General features: G+C 32.4%; 2 protein-coding genes across 2 annotated transcripts; both read left to right on the top strand.

The window, feature by feature from the left end:
- Positions 1-3,611: 3,611 nt before the first annotated feature.
- On the top strand, positions 3,612-8,217 carry LOC127251735 (uncharacterized). Its single transcript, XM_051275582.1, has 9 exons — positions 3,612-4,473; positions 4,740-4,925; positions 5,147-5,239; positions 5,563-5,745; positions 5,829-5,931; positions 6,028-6,213; positions 6,306-7,306; positions 7,392-7,774; positions 7,854-8,217. The coding sequence occupies exons 1-9, from the start codon at positions 4,225-4,227 to the stop codon at positions 7,912-7,914; spliced, it is 2,445 nt and encodes an 814-aa protein (XP_051131539.1). The 5' UTR covers positions 3,612-4,224; the 3' UTR covers positions 7,915-8,217.
- A 2,988-nt stretch (positions 8,218-11,205) lies between these two features.
- On the top strand, positions 11,206-15,339 carry LOC127251783 (probable serine/threonine-protein kinase WNK4). The gene is made up of 8 exons (XM_051275653.1): positions 11,206-11,360; positions 12,015-12,118; positions 12,537-12,802; positions 13,151-13,374; positions 13,466-13,623; positions 13,715-14,030; positions 14,144-14,485; positions 14,671-15,339. The coding sequence occupies exons 2-8, from the start codon at positions 12,029-12,031 to the stop codon at positions 15,075-15,077; spliced, it is 1,803 nt and encodes a 600-aa protein (XP_051131610.1). The 5' UTR covers positions 11,206-11,360; positions 12,015-12,028; the 3' UTR covers positions 15,078-15,339.
- Positions 15,340-15,817: the final 478 nt, after the last annotated feature.

Here is a 15,817-nt window from a genome sequence, read left to right as displayed (position 1 = left end):
TTATGATTTAATTGTTGTATTCTTTTGCTTGTATTTTTAATTTATTAAGTCCGATCGAAAATTTAGTTTTTATTATACACTATTTATACCTTATATTATATAAAAATATATATATTTTTCATCTCATAATACATTATAGTAGTATTAAATTACTATTAGAAAAAAATCAGAAACTAAACACACAATTTAAAATTTTTTATTTTTATTTCTCATGAATATACGAGTATGTCAATAGAGTGCTCCTAACATTGTTATATGATAAAAAAACTATAATTAATTAATGTTTGATTTATAGTGTATTATATATATTATTAAAATATTATATATAATTAAAATATGTAATTAATTATTTTAATAATTATATTTAAATAAAATATATACACATGAATATAATTTTTAAAGAATAAAATTTTATAATAATATAAATAAATAAAAGTACAAAAAATTATTCATAATTAATATAAATTAATTTTAAAAACAAATAAGAAATTATATATTTAAATATTTATTTATTAAAAAAATATATATTTGGAATAAATTTTGAGTAAATAACATATAATGGATATTTATAAAAAAATAAATTAAAAGTATAAGATCAACTGGAATTGAAACAATAACCAAATTGTTTCTTTATTTTCTTGCCTCTTTTAATACTTTACTTTTCTTTTTTTAAAAAAATAAATTAATAATTTTATATAAAAATTTAATAATTATTTTAAATTTTAAAAGTGAATTAAAATGATAAAAGAGTAAAAATTAAAATCAGAAAAAAAGAGCCTACCATAGTCAAACGCAAATCCTATAGGATCACATGAATAAGGTCAACCAAATCCAAGAGTAATTATCCTACGAGGCTACCAAACCACCCTCATTAATTATCCATTTTAATTAATTAAACATTCATTACTGCCAAATTAATTAAGACATGACTATTTATAACAACACCCAAATAACCAAAACACGAAAAAAATTAATAATAATAAAAAAACTATACCCTCTTTGCCATTTATATATATACATATATATATATATTTAAATAAATAATCATATATGATGTGTGTTTCTTTACCATTTAAATTCCAAATTTTTATTATTTGAATTATTTATTTTTCATAAAATATTATATTATACATTATTAGAGTTTAATTTATTTTCAAGCTTTAAAGACATTTTGTTTTTTTGACATATGAAAAAAATATACGTTTTTAAATGTTTAGGAATTTTTGAATTTTTTTATTAATTATTGATCATTGTTAGGTATATTTGTTTTGTGAGATTGTTGAAAATGATTTTTTTTTGTATGTAAAGTATAGAAAATTATATAAAAAAATATAAAAATAATGAATATCGTGTACTATATTAATTTTTTTTAAAAAATTTTGTGAAAACAAATATAGAAATAACAAAACCTAGATTTCATATACAATTATTCAAATTCTAAAAGTTTATAGGAATTGTTAGTCGTTTAAAATTAATTTTAAATATAATATCAAATAAAATTTTTATTTAAATAATATTTTCAAATAGTTTTTTGTAAAAAAATAATAATAATTCACTTTTATTTAAAAAAAAAAAGAACCATATAGAAGGAATAATATAAATCTTGATTTGAAAAAATCAAAAGAACAAACCCATAGTAAAAGCAATTACATTCATTTCCAACCCATATATATAGTTTATTAGTTTTTAGAAGCCCAAAATTCATTTTTATACAACATTAACTTTAATTTTAAACAAAAATTGAAATTTAAAAATAATCAACATGTATTTATATACACTACTTTATCGTATAAAATATCCCAACAATTGTTACATAAACTAAAACTATTGTTATGCAAGCTCAAATTCATTTTTTATAATAATAGTACTATACAATAATTTATGGTTACATTATAATACTATATGTATATATATTATTTGACATATATTCTCCAAATTTAATGTGTTGCTTGAAAACTTTAACATTTAACCAACTTATGAGAAAATAGAAACAAAAATAATCAAATTCATTGCATATGCTTTTTAAAAAGATATTTTATTAAACACGCTATTGTATTTTAACATTATTTTGCAATTGAGATTAAAAAAAAAAAAAAAACTTATGAATTTTCTATTTAACATTAAAACCGTAAAACATATAAAGAAAATTTTGAAATATTACAATTAATAATATTTTTTGTGATTTTGTTGATTTTTATTATTTGTATATATTCATTTTGTAAAAATAATTTTTGGAAATAGTAGGTAATAGATCCAAAACAAATACTCCTCTATATATATATATTTTTAATCGATCATGTCAAGATATTTATTAATCAAATATATTTTTTTAATAAATAATAATAATTAAGATAATTAATGCATAGTTGTACGATGAGACAAGCTATCGAAGAATCGTAAATTGACTTCAAATATCAACTATTACTTTTAGTTTGTTTTATTATAATTTTCGTGTACTTTAAAAATTTATTAAAATAATTGCGAATTTGAAGTATTACCGTTATTCACCAACACATTTATATTTTATCCACTAATCGATCAAAATTACTAATTTGATACCATAATTAATAATTTCAGATTTTTTAAAGAAAGTTGACGATATATAAATAATATTTAATATAAAAAAGTAAATTCTAATTAATTTTTTTATAGAAAAAATATTTATAATATTTTAATATTATTCACACATCTAACCTAAAAAATATCTTTCAAACTATTTAACAAAACAAAAACTTTTGTTTAAATAAGAGTATGTTTCTTTAGCATAATTTTTCTATTTAGTTATTTCTTTTTCTCTTTATTTATTTATATATATATTGATATAAATAATATTGAATATAATATTTTATAAATATTATTAATTTGAGTTTTTAATAAATCAATCATACCCTAGGTTTGTTTGGTTTGTGTTTATATTTAAGTTTGATTTATTTATTTAAAATTGAATTTAAATGCCATTTATTTTTACCATTTTAATAAAAAATTTAGTATTATTTTTACTCAAAATATATCATATTAAATTATTACTGAAAAAAAAGAAGCACAAATACTCCATCACAAATAAAAAAAAAAAAAAATATATATATATATATATATTAAATTGAGAAGGATGGAGTATAATACGAAAGAAAAAAACCAATATTAAAGACAGAGAGACTAGTTTTATAAACAATTAAACCAATAAAAAATATTATCTGCAAAAGAGCTGCTTATTACAGTTACAATACAAGATGCCAACAATACACGCGGGGCCCACAATGGGGCAATACATATATAATATATATTTATATATATATATCATAGTACTTATTTTCGATATATTATGGCAAATACGAAAATAAATATGTGTGCGTGTGAAAGAGGGACAGAAAAGTCAAAAAAAATAAGAGAAAAAGAAAATTTAATAAATAATTTGGGATTTGATATTATTACGCCCTTTTCCACACTAACCTTCCATTAAATACAAAATCTCTAACCGTAATCGATTCGAGCGAGCCCAATGAAAGACCCACCAAATCGTAGAACGACGCCGTCTTATCCATTCACCCATCAAGACGACGCCGTTTAGAATATTACCGAAGCGCCCTGTGTATATAAACGCGTCCATTTCTCCTCTTCCCTCTCCATCCCATCATCCCCTCGCCGCGGTTCCTTCGCTCTCTGTCGCAATTTTGTTTTCACGAGCTGTGAAAAAAGGGGGCCACCGGAAAATCTAGAACTCAGTACGATTTCTCGCTCTCTATAATACACATAGATATAGAGGTATATATATATATAGAGAGAGAGAGGGAGGGGGACTGAGAAGGGGGAGGATTGAGGAAGGAGATGGATTGATTATTGACTTGTCATCGAAGGGGGTAATGGTTTGGGAGGAAGATGGAATACAGACAAATCTTTTTTCGTTGTCGTCTCCGAATTTCTAGTTTGCCCCTGTTTTGAATTATGTTTGTGAAGCAATTGCGTTGAAAAACCTCTCTTAATCCTTGCCAATTGCTTCGCGTGTATGCAGAGACCCCTAATTTGAAAGTCCCAACTCTTCTCCTCTGGAATCGTTGTCTTTTTCCCCTTTCTTATGTCAGGAAAAGAAATTTTAGGACCAGAAACATCGGCAAATGCGGTGGCATATGGATGCAAGAAAAGTGACGGACGGTAAATCCGCCGGAGGCCTCTCCCCCTTTTAGATTCTGATTTCGGATCTTTCTATTGCTTTTCCTGTAATTATAAATGTCGAGAGAAGTGGTTGAACTTGTGGCGGCGAATTCAAGCGGTTCTGCGGAGGAGGCCGACCGTCTACGGCGGCAGGCTGTCCCTCCGCCTGATCCGCCGCCGATTAGCGGAGAATGTTTGTCTGTTGCCGAGGAAGCGGCGGAGCACGTGCTTAATTGGGTGCACCCTACGCTCGACTCTGAAGAGAAGAGGACAATCGTCGTTGATTATGTTCAACAACTCGTCAACACTCGTCTGAACTGTGAGGTGAATCTTTCTTTTTTCTTTTTTCATTTTTCATTTTTTCTTTCCTCGTAAATCTCTTCTGTTTGTTTATATTATAAATTGCTTTAGATGATACTGCTGTACGAGGTCCCTTGGATGCGATCTTATGAAATGGACAAATGATTGCCTTTTGTGCTTTGAATTTCTTGAACAGTAGGAGTATTGTCTGTTTTGTGAAAAGACTAGCGAATCTTTAGGCTGTTAATGGAGTATTCTGTAGTTTTATGACTTCTTTTCGTCAATACCAGGTTGTCTGCTATGGATCTGTCCCGCTGAAGACGTATCTACCTGATGGCGATATCGATTTAACTGTAATTAAAGGTGGAAGATCTGTCGAATCTCTTGCCCATGATGTTCTTGCTCTTCTGCAGGACAAAGAGCATAATGAAAACGCTGAGTATGAAGTTAAGGACACTCAATTTATTGACGCCGAGGTTGTCCCTGCTGTATAATATTGTTCCTCGATGTGTTTTGAATTCTGTTGTTGAATTACTCTAGTTTTTTATCTCCATTTCTCGCATTTCGAGAATAATCTTGATATGGATCCTGTTCTATTACCTGAAATCCATGTAGGCAGTTATTGGTTTATTAACTGAATGATGTGCGCGCCGTTTTTGAAGCTTCTGACTTGATTACGTGTCGTCACTGATGGCAGGTTAAGATCGTGAAATGCCTAGTGAGAGGAACTGTTATGGACATATCCTTTAATCAGCTGGGTGGACTGTCTACGCTTTGTTTCCTCGAACAGGTAGCAATGACGACTTCATTTTTGTTAAGTTAGGAAGCAAAGTGTTTGTTGTTCAGTGGTTTTGGTTTTATGTGGCGAAATATTTGAGCATACGGCAGATATAACCTGATTCTGATTTCCCTCATTATTTGGTTCAAAGCAAAAGTGAAAACGAATCTGATCTGTCCAATTTAAACTGGATCCTCAAGGTTAATTCTGGTAGTTTATTATTGTAATTTCGCTTTCGGATTACGTCACATTTTATTTATGTGCACGATTGGAATTCCTCGCTGTTTGGATTGCGTACTGTACATTTGTTGTCTTATGTTTAATTGATTGTACAGGTGGATCGTCTAGTTGGGAGAAGTCATCTCTTTAAGCGTAGCATTATACTGATTAAAACATGGTGCTATTATGAGAGTCGAATACTTGGCTCGCACCATGGCTTGATTTCTACATATGCTTTGGAAATTCTCATCCTCTACATATTCCAAAATTTCCATTCGTCAATGAATGGACCTTTGGAGGTAATTTAGCGTGAACGAGCTGTAATAACACCAAGGAAATGGATTGATATTTGAGTTTATAGTCGATATGTTTTTTCTTGTAGGTACTCTTTAGATTTTTGGATTACTACAGCGGGTTTGACTGGGAAAACTATTGCATCAGTTTAAAAGGTCCTGTTTGTAAATCTTCTCTACCCGATATCGTAGGTAAGAGCTTTGGAAGATTCTCGCCTTTTTGGTTTACTTTTTCGCTTTTTAACAAAATGTTTTATAATGTAAAGGTATTCTTTGATTTGTTCGCAGTGAGGATGCCTGAAAGTCGTGGGGAAGATATGTTGATTAGTGAAGAATTCTTGGAGAAGAGCTTGGAAATGTATTCTGTTTCTAGCAGAGGGGATGACACCAGCTCGAAAACTTTTCAGATCAAACACCTCAATATAATCGATCCTCTTAAGGATTACAATAACCTCGGACGTAGCGTAAACAGAGGTGAATTATTAATGTTCTTTTTAGCGAAACATACAATGTTACTATATTGTCGATTCTGATACAACTTGATGATATTCGGTGCTCTGTTTTAGGTAATTTCTATCGCATACAGAGTGCACTTAAATACGGAGCTCGCAAACTCAGGCAAATCCTTATGCAGCCGAAAGACAAAGTCGCCGATGAGATATACAATTTTTTTGCAAATACCCGTGCACGGCATGGGGAGCAATACCAAAGTCGTCTCCAGCTTTTTGGTTTCGATTTTGACGACGACGACTCGTTTACTGCTTCTTTATCATCCCCCGATGGATTGTCATCTGAGTACGATTTACCTCTGAAGTCGTCCGACAGTGACTTAGACAACAATGGTAAGTTAGAGGCATGGAACGGCTATGAGACAGAACTTTCGCCGGAAGGCTGTGGTTCCACCGACAGTCTCTTCATCTCTGGACAGAGCACGAACGGGGACAAAGATAGCTTTGAAACATCTAATTCGACACTGAGGAATGGCCAGTCGGGATCTACTTCGAGTGAGAGGTACACCACTTATCTTTCCGAGAACCTCTGCCATAAACTGCAACACTTCGATATGAACTCATCTGCTGAGAAGTTCGGATTAAAGTCGTGGCTGGAGGACAGAGGTAAACACGCAGAAATGAACGCTGCGAATCACTGTTTTACGGACAATCCTGAAGTTGTCTGTCTGATGCATTCGGGTTCAGCCCTCAAAGCCGGTATTTTGGAAAGCTCATCTCCAACGATCCTCGGCGGGGAATTGGAAGCTATCGATCCTTTGGCCGACCTAACCGGCGATTACGACTGTCACATTAGAAGTTTACTTCGTGGTCATTTCTGTTACAGGTTTTCATCTTCTACATCTTTAGTGGACGGGACTCAGAACAAGAAAACGAAACAGGACAGCCTCTCTGAATCCAACCTGGGTAGGCAGAATACGCTACCTGCGATGAATGTTCACAAAATATCGACCGATCATATAGTTCACCCCGGCGTTACTTCTGCCTTGTTCGGCACCGCATTCCAATTCGAAGGCAAGACGAAAGCTCGAGGCACCGGCACGTACTTCCCGCAAATGGTAGATAATTTTTTTCTTAACAATCTAAAGATGCCATTTTATTTCCCGCTTCTGCTATTCGCCGATGTTTGATATCTTTTTGCAGAGTGTTTACTGTGTAGAGAAACCTTCGTTCGGGAGGTTGGCAAGGAACGATGGATCCGGGAACCACAACCATCTTCACAAATACGAGAACAAGAATGGCACATATCCTGCTCGTGGAGATCCAGATGCTTTCGAATACCACAACTATGAAAGCAAATATCAGGGACAAAGGAAATCGAGCACATGGAAACAACCCACTCGGTTGGTCGGAGACAGGAAACCAATCAATGTCTATCCAGGTGCGTCGTGTAAAATTGAATTCGGATCTGTGGGGAATTTGGCGGAAGACATGCTTGACGGATCTGGTTATGTTAAAGGCGCATCTCCTTTGGGTTCTTCGCCGAGAACACAGAGGCGAGCAAGGATGGAAATCGTGCGACCGAGGTATAAATAATTTTCCCGACTCCTTTTTTTATTTACATCCTCAAATATTTGTCGCGGATTGACATGTTTGAACTTCCAGGGCTGCGGATGGGACGCTCCACCTTAAGAACCAAGACGAGTTCCCACCCCTGTGTCAATAAAAATAAAATGCACATCTGTATAAAACAGCGAAAGAACGAAAGAACATGTGTTTATAGTAGATTCTGACAAAGCTGAGGACTTTCTTAGGTTAGTTACAAAGGCGAAGGCGAGCTCGCCGGAGAGAGTTATCCATCTATGATGTCAGGTAACTTTTTTGTCCTTTTGTGACAATGCCCGGTCGATAGAATAGCGTGCGCGCGTGTAGTGTAGTCGGGAGCTTTGGTTTTGGAATTTATCGGATTGAGATCATGTAGTTTGATCTAGGTTGTTGATGGTTTTCCGTATGCCATGCCGTTATATGACCCTTTTCTTTTTAACTTACCATAAAATTTCGTGTTTTTAACATCCGACATTCGATTGCTTTGTCTTTTGCGACAATCGTAAAGGTCGTCAGGGATGTCCGGACGAGCGCATTTAATTTGTTAGCCGGCCCGCCTAATTCGATGCTAAGACAGATGTTTTACTTTAGCTCCTATGTATGGAGAAATATTATCCGGAATTAAATGTTATTGTTTGGTGTTACTTAAATTGATTTAACAAAGTATCACATAGTTTAATACTAATGTTCAACTTTGATGGATTGAAAGGAAATATTTTGGTTGCAAACATCATCTACAAGTGACTGATATCTATTGGTTTATTTTTATAGGATATTCCAATATTGATTCCAAATGAACATGATTTATACATTATTTTTGTTTTGAATATTTTCTAGGAAGGATGTATTGGTTGAGCCTGAGATGTTTGTGGCAGACATACAAATCCAACTCTTTTCTCTATCATATATTATATATTTATTCTTTTGTGCACGTAATTAATTGTGTCCCCACCAAAACACGATTTCAAAAAACGTGATATTTTTCTCAGAATTTTTTATAATTTAACAGCGACAAGTCAAAAGGAGGAATCTGTAAATTACACTTAAAAAAATTGGTGAGGACAACATACTTGTCGTCAAATGATTCCTACGGAGGTTTTTTTTTTTTAAAAAAAAATATTTGTTAAATGTAATATTTTATATAAAATGGACAACCAAATATATCAATTTCTTTTTTTTTTTTTTATATATATTTGTAGTTTTTAATTACAATATTTTAAAGATGGAAATAGTAAATGTACATGCATTATGTGTGGTAAAATGGCATTAGGAATAAGATTAGGATGCATAATCATTGAGTTTTATTACAACCTTGTTAAGTGCTAGAAAGCATTCCACACCACAATATATGCTTTGGGTTGGGTTGGGCTTCATAAATTTACTAGTTAAGAAAATTGAATATAAATAATAATAACAATAATAAATCCCCTCAATATATAAATATATATATATATATATATCAATTATCATTAGGCTATTGGGGTGTCTATTGTTGATTGATCAGATTCAGTGTAGCCGTGACCAAAGCAACCATTTATTTATTCTACAGTGACTGCAATTTGTATATTTTCAACCCTTTTTAAATATATATATTGAATTACCATTTGACTTGAAGCACAATAAGAACCCAAAAATTATTTATTTATTTATTTGTATTTATATTAATTTCAAACCTTTTTTAAATATAGATTTAATATTCAATTGACTATAAGCTCATTCAGCAGCTCAAGTTGGATATATAATACATGTATATGTATATGTATACCCATGAAAATGAAATTTTGGATAACCAATATTGTCAGGTACCTAAAATCAGGTACTATGTATGTATATACTGAATTTTCGTCACAATTATTATTTATTTTTGGGGTGTTTTTACAATAATTATTATTGAGATAATCGAATTCCATAATTTTCAAACCAAGTGTATTATAAATTGTACTCGAGACAAGGCAGTTTTTACTTTTATTTATTTTTTTACTATTGAACAAAAATGATAATACTCCATAAGTTGGCTTTTCATTTAGGGTCAAAAGATTTTTGTTTGTGTAATATGCAGCTTTGCATATTATTTTAATGCCATTGTGTATTTTGTGTGTTTGTTTCGTGATTATCCTATACAATTCTTTAAAAATATTACTGATAATTTTTTATTATTATATATATTTAAAATATTAAAAAATAAATTTAAATATTTCAATACACTTCTAAACTCTCGGTACTTTTATATAATCTTGCCTATATCTTGGCAGATGTATTTTGTTGAAATTCTTGTATCTACGTATGAAATCAATAATGAGGAAGACAACCAAAATACACTATATATTAGTTGATATTTATTTATAATATTTATTTTTTTACTTTGTCTTTGTAGGGTTTAGTTTATTTTTTATTTTTTATTTTTTTCTATACAATTATCGTAATGTTTTGTTTATATATGTATATATATATATATATATGTATTTATACAATATCAAGTTCAAACTAAAAATTAAAATTAAACTCTAAAGTAACACAGATTTATTTATTTTTTTTTAAATTCAATTGTATATTTGTTATTGAATTTTCTGATCAAATTCTCCTTTCATTTCCTATTTTGTCAGCTACAATAATGTAGAGTGTTTGTGTTTACTTTTATACTATTACATAATATAATGGTTTTTTTTTTTTTTTTTTTGTAGTATAGAAGCATTACACACAAAACAAAATATTGATTTGACAAATAGGGATTATAAATAATATTGAAAATTGATACAATTTGCTTCACTTGCTTTATTTTACTTATATATGTATTGAAATCGACCTAATATTTAAATTTTGTAAATTTGTATAATCTATTCAATAATAATTTTATCATTTAGCACCTACACTGAATTAAAAGATTTCAATAATTAATTTTCTCATAAAAAATTTTCAAATACTAGATAAACTTACACATAAAAATATTAAAAAAAAAAACACACACACACAAGTAAACCCTCCCTAAATATTCACTGTCACGAGATACTTCGATTAATACAAATCAATATTTATTTTTTAGAAATAAAATAAAAATTTATACATTATCCAAAATACAATCCTTAAAAAATATGAATAAATAAAGACATTATTGCTTGGACACCATAGCCAACATTCTCTTACAAATTATCCAACTGCAATCATTATAATAAAGAAGAAATTTTAATTTAATTTAATTTAATTTCCGAAATATGTAGATAAGGAAGAAAATTCAAAATTGACATCTTCTGCAGTAGAGTGAGTCTACAAATAGAACTGACGTCCCAAATAACGCCGTTGAAAATTCAAACAGTGTAATTCTCAGAAGCGGCCAACTCCGTTACGCACGTAAATACAAACACCTCCGTCATATGCACAAACACAGCTATATGTATGTATATCACTGTATCTATCTTTGTATATATATAGTGACACGCCAAACCCCTCTCTCAACCTGCTCTGTTTCGCCCATTCTATTTATGCATACATTTTTCTCCTGAAGCTTCAATTAGTGGCTGTAAATCGTACGGGATTCATCGTTGCTGCAAGCATCGAGCAGTTCTTGTTCAGGTGATTGGTGTTGAATTTGAGGAATTTAGTTTATTTAGTTTTGCTGAATATGTGCTTGGCTGAGTGAAATTGGGAGTAGATATTGTTGTTGTTGTTGTTAATCTGCGCATTAAGGTAGGTGCTTTTCTATTTTTTGATTTTCTGAAGCATGCAGAATTTTAATCGATGAAGATTTTGTTTTCAGTTTTCAGGGAAAAAAGTTAGTGATAATAATAATAATTTAATCTCTTGCTGCTTTGCTGTGTGCTTGTATTTTTATCATTTACTGTATGTATTGGAGGTCTTATTCGTTGTATTGATTCCTTTTCCCAATCGAGGCTATAACTATTTCATCAATGAAACGAGATGCTAGGGATCGTAATTATTTAAAGCCAACGTGCGTGGTGAACTTGGAATTGAAGGAAATTTCCAGAGCCTTTTTGACGTTTTCTTGTCATGAACAACATGTTCGGGGAAAAATTCCACTTTCTTGGTTGCTCCTTTTATGTTTTTTATGTACTGTACGGCTTTTATTTGCTCAGATTATTCAATTCCCAAGTGTTTTTTTTGTCTGGTATTCAGATTTACTCTCATTCTTTGTGAAGCTGTATAGTTCAATGAAAATAATCCTACTTCATGAGGATGGTTGGTTATAACAAAATTTCATTTCAACAGAGTTTTAAGCAAACATGTATAAGGCAAAGAGAGAGGAGCAGGCTGATGAATCAACAGCTGATGATGGATATGCAGAAACTGATCCAACGGGTAGATATGGCAGGGTAAGCTGCTTTGTTTTTTGATCTGTGATGCTTGTTTGTATGCTTTGGTTCGATTATTATTAATATGGAAGTATGAGTGAATCTCTACTTACTAGATAAACAAAGTCCTTATACTATTACTTGTTATGGAAATTGGATAGCCCTGTAAGGGATTTTCTGAATAAGGTGAAGGAAAGTATAAGGTCCAACTAACATGCTGTTGAGTATCCGAGTGTCTTGGTATTGCATAGATTTTCATATTCTGTTCCTTCATTTTTGTTGGCCTTAAGCAGGTGATATATTTACTTACAATCTGCTTAACAAGTATTGATTGGTTGTGTTCGAAGGATTTTCTCTTTGAACCAGTTGGTATTCATTTGCCATACAACACGAATCCCTTACATATTGTTTTTTTCTTATAATTACTAATGATTGACAGTTTGAGGAAATCCTGGGGAAGGGAGCAATGAAAACAGTTTATAAGGCAATTGATGAGGTGCTTGGGGTGGAAGTAGCATGGAGTCAAGTGAGGCTTGCTGATTTGCTTCAAACTCCAGAGGACTTGCAACGGCTCTACTCCGAGGTCCACCTTCTCGGCACACTCAACCACAAATCAATCATCCGATTCTACACTTCGTGGATCGATGTGGAGAAGAGAACATTCAATTTTATTACCGAGATGTTCACTTCCGGCACCCTCAGAGAGTAATATACACTCCCTACAACTCTCTACTTTATTTAGATTACAATTTTATTATTTGAATTTATGTAATTAGTCAACTTAGACAGCTATACACCTAAACTTGAGCTTAGGTGTTGAAAATGTCATTGTGTAGAATATCTGAAATAGGTGGACGTATTCTTGTAGAAATTTAGTAATGTTTCAAATAAAATCATTTATTAACAGAGTAGATGTGTAGCCGTTGAATTACAAGATTTGTATAGACAGAATATTTGTTTAACAGAACATTTTTATATGTGGCCTGGTAGCAATTCTTATAGTTTACCTGTTCTGAAATTTCAAACTGATTTTGTTTCTTTTTTTTGGCACAGATATAGAGCAAAGTATAAGCGAGTGAATATTCGAGCTATAAAGACTTGGGCTCGGCAAATACTTGAAGGTCTTGTGTATCTGCACAGCCATGATCCTCCCGTGATACATAGAGACCTTAAGTGCGATAATATATTCGTCAATGGTCACCTAGGACAAGTGAAAATTGGTGATCTTGGCCTTGCAGCAATTCTCCGAGGATCGAATAGAGCACACAGTGTCATAGGTAGCTGCTCTTCTTGCTTGGTTATGATAAGATGTCGTTGCTTCTACTCGTTGTCTTGATTAGTAATTAGTTCTTGTCTAAACTTTTATAGGAACTCCCGAGTTCATGGCACCAGAATTATACGAAGAGAATTACAACGAACTTGTTGATGTATACTCATTCGGAATGTGTGTTCTGGAGATGATCACGTCGGAGTATCCCTATAGTGAGTGCACCAATCCAGCACAGATATACAAGAAAGTGATATCAGTAAGAGCATATACTACAGTTTGTCAGGAAAAACAAAATCTAGACACCGTGATCAGAAATTGAAACCGTGCCATTTAATGTTTCATTTAAGGGAAAAAAGCCGCGGGCATTCTACAAAGTCCAAGACTTGGACGCTCAACGATTCATTGGGAAGTGCTTGGAGGTTGCACCAAAGAGATTGTCCGCGGAAGAACTAATGCTCGACCCTTTCCTTGCTGTTGTTCATTCCGATGATCATCTCCACTATAACATTGAGAACCAAAAGCCATTCTTGAACGATAGGATTGAACTCGAGCGTCTGCAATTGAGTGATGATGATTCACCGAGGACTAACATGACCATCACCGGGAAGCTAAACCACGAGGACGATACCATTTTCCTGAAAGTGCAGCTTGCCGATAAAGAAGGCGAGTCTCTGTTTCTCAGTCCTTATTTTTAACATTTGCAGTATATATATATATATATATGAATTGTTTCGATGCTCAAGATTCACACAGCTAACAGTCTCGAGAGTTTGCAGGTTCTGTGAGAAACGTGTTCTTTCCCTTCGACATTGTAAATGATACTCCGCTTGACGTTGCGAATGAAATGGTGAAGGAGCTGGAGATAAATGACTGGAGGCCATCCGAAATAGCGAATATGATCGATGGGGAGATTTCCGGCCTCGTTCCAGGCTGGAAGTCCGATCATCCTTATCATCTTCGACCGGCTCAATTCAGTATAATAAATTTTCAAGACGAAGATAACGATCACAACACTCTCTTCTCGCCTTCTTCGTCATCCCAAGTCTCGGCCTTGGGGTCGATAGCCTCTCACCGGAGGGACATGAAGCCCCATGGCGGCGGCAGCCACTGGTTTCAAGGTACTTCTCATGACCACCGGAATTTGTTCGATTCTGTGAAAATATTTTGCGGAAACTGTCAAAATAAAAAGTCTATATATAAGCAATATAAAACAGACTTGATAGACTTAAATCTAATTAATCTAACACAAAATCTATAGATTCATTTATCTTCTCCTATAGAGCTAACTATTTATTTTTCGCAGGTGATTCATTCGACGACACCAGTTCGCAAAGCTCATCCCATTCCGGGAAGTATTCCAACTGGGGTTACAATTCTTTAGACGATCACTACGAAGATGCTCAAAGTCCTAAACAATTCTCCCCAAGGCGAACCAAGGATACGAAAATCAGGAGCAGCTCGGGGATAATGCCGGCGCTGATGAGGAACCAGTCGCTAGTAGACATCCGAAGCCAGCTACTCCACAGGTCGCTCGTGGAGGAGGTGAACCGACGAAGGCTGTTTAAGACCGTCGGCGCTGTGGAAAATGTCGGGTTTCAGTCTCCACTCGAGGCTTCATCCCGGGCTTCGCATGTGACAGTGAGCGGTATGTATTCGATGAACTTCACGAGTCGTAACAAAAGGCAAGACTATCGTGGTCGGCGAGTTTAGCGTCCAATTCTTGTCGATTTCGATCTATACTATATATATATACATATTTTTACCCACACACTCACGTCACGTTCGGGATCGAACCCGGGAGCTTTGGCCTTTGTTGGGGGATGCCATATTTGCATGTTAGCGTTATTGTAGCTTATATGTATGTGGTTGTAGGAATATTCATGTTGTAGATGTAAATACAAATAAATGCATTGTGTTTGTATCCTTTTGACAACTTTATTCAATATATATGTATATTATATTTAATTGATTAGTTATACCTCTTTGCTATATTTATTTGAATTGGATATTAGTCTTAAATATGATTTGACATAAAATAGTTGACGTGATCAATTGAAAATTAAATTGATAAAACATACAAATACAAAGGGTAGGTTTATATATACAACTTTTTCTCTATTGCTTCAAATTTTATTTTATTTTATTTTTTCCCCTAGAACAGCATTATGTTATCAAAATTTCACATTTAAAAACTCAAAATGATAGGGAATTACATGTAATTTGTAAATTATCTAACAGATGTGTAAGATAAAATCTATGTTGAATATACAATAGATTGAGAAATATATTTTTTTAATATTTTAATATATATTTGAAATTTAGTTAAATCAAATGTTGCATCGTATCATAAAACCTTATTAAACCAAGATCTATTTCAAAAAAATTTCAAACAAACAATAATTCATATTCCAAAAACATATGATAATCAAATAGATTAGAAATTTTGAAAA

The sequence above is a fragment of the Andrographis paniculata genome, unplaced genomic scaffold (genome assembly GCF_009805555.1).
Source record: "Andrographis paniculata isolate CXL003 unplaced genomic scaffold, ASM980555v1 Contig45END, whole genome shotgun sequence".
Taxonomy (NCBI): Eukaryota; Viridiplantae; Streptophyta; class Magnoliopsida; order Lamiales; family Acanthaceae; genus Andrographis; species Andrographis paniculata.
This window is presented reverse-complemented; position numbering and strand designations above follow the sequence as displayed.

What these genes read in the sequence shown, in the direction of transcription:
- LOC127251783 (XM_051275653.1), top strand. Translation starts at nt 12,029, where the DNA reads ATGTATAAGGCAAAGAGAGAGGAGCAGGCTGATGAATCAACAGCTGAT. An exon ending in CAACGGGTAGATATGGCAGG is followed by an intron (nt 12,119 to 12,536) that starts GTAAGCTGCTTT and finishes AATGATTGACAG; the next exon opens with TTTGAGGAAATCCTGGGGAA. An exon ending in GCAGCTTGCCGATAAAGAAG is followed by an intron (nt 14,031 to 14,143) that starts GCGAGTCTCTGT and finishes GAGAGTTTGCAG; the next exon opens with GTTCTGTGAGAAACGTGTTC.
- LOC127251735 (XM_051275582.1), top strand. Translation starts at nt 4,225, where the DNA reads ATGTCGAGAGAAGTGGTTGAACTTGTGGCGGCGAATTCAAGCGGTTCT. An exon ending in ACACTCGTCTGAACTGTGAG is followed by an intron (nt 4,474 to 4,739) that starts GTGAATCTTTCT and finishes CGTCAATACCAG; the next exon opens with GTTGTCTGCTATGGATCTGT. An exon ending in CGCTTTGTTTCCTCGAACAG is followed by an intron (nt 5,240 to 5,562) that starts GTAGCAATGACG and finishes TTGATTGTACAG; the next exon opens with GTGGATCGTCTAGTTGGGAG.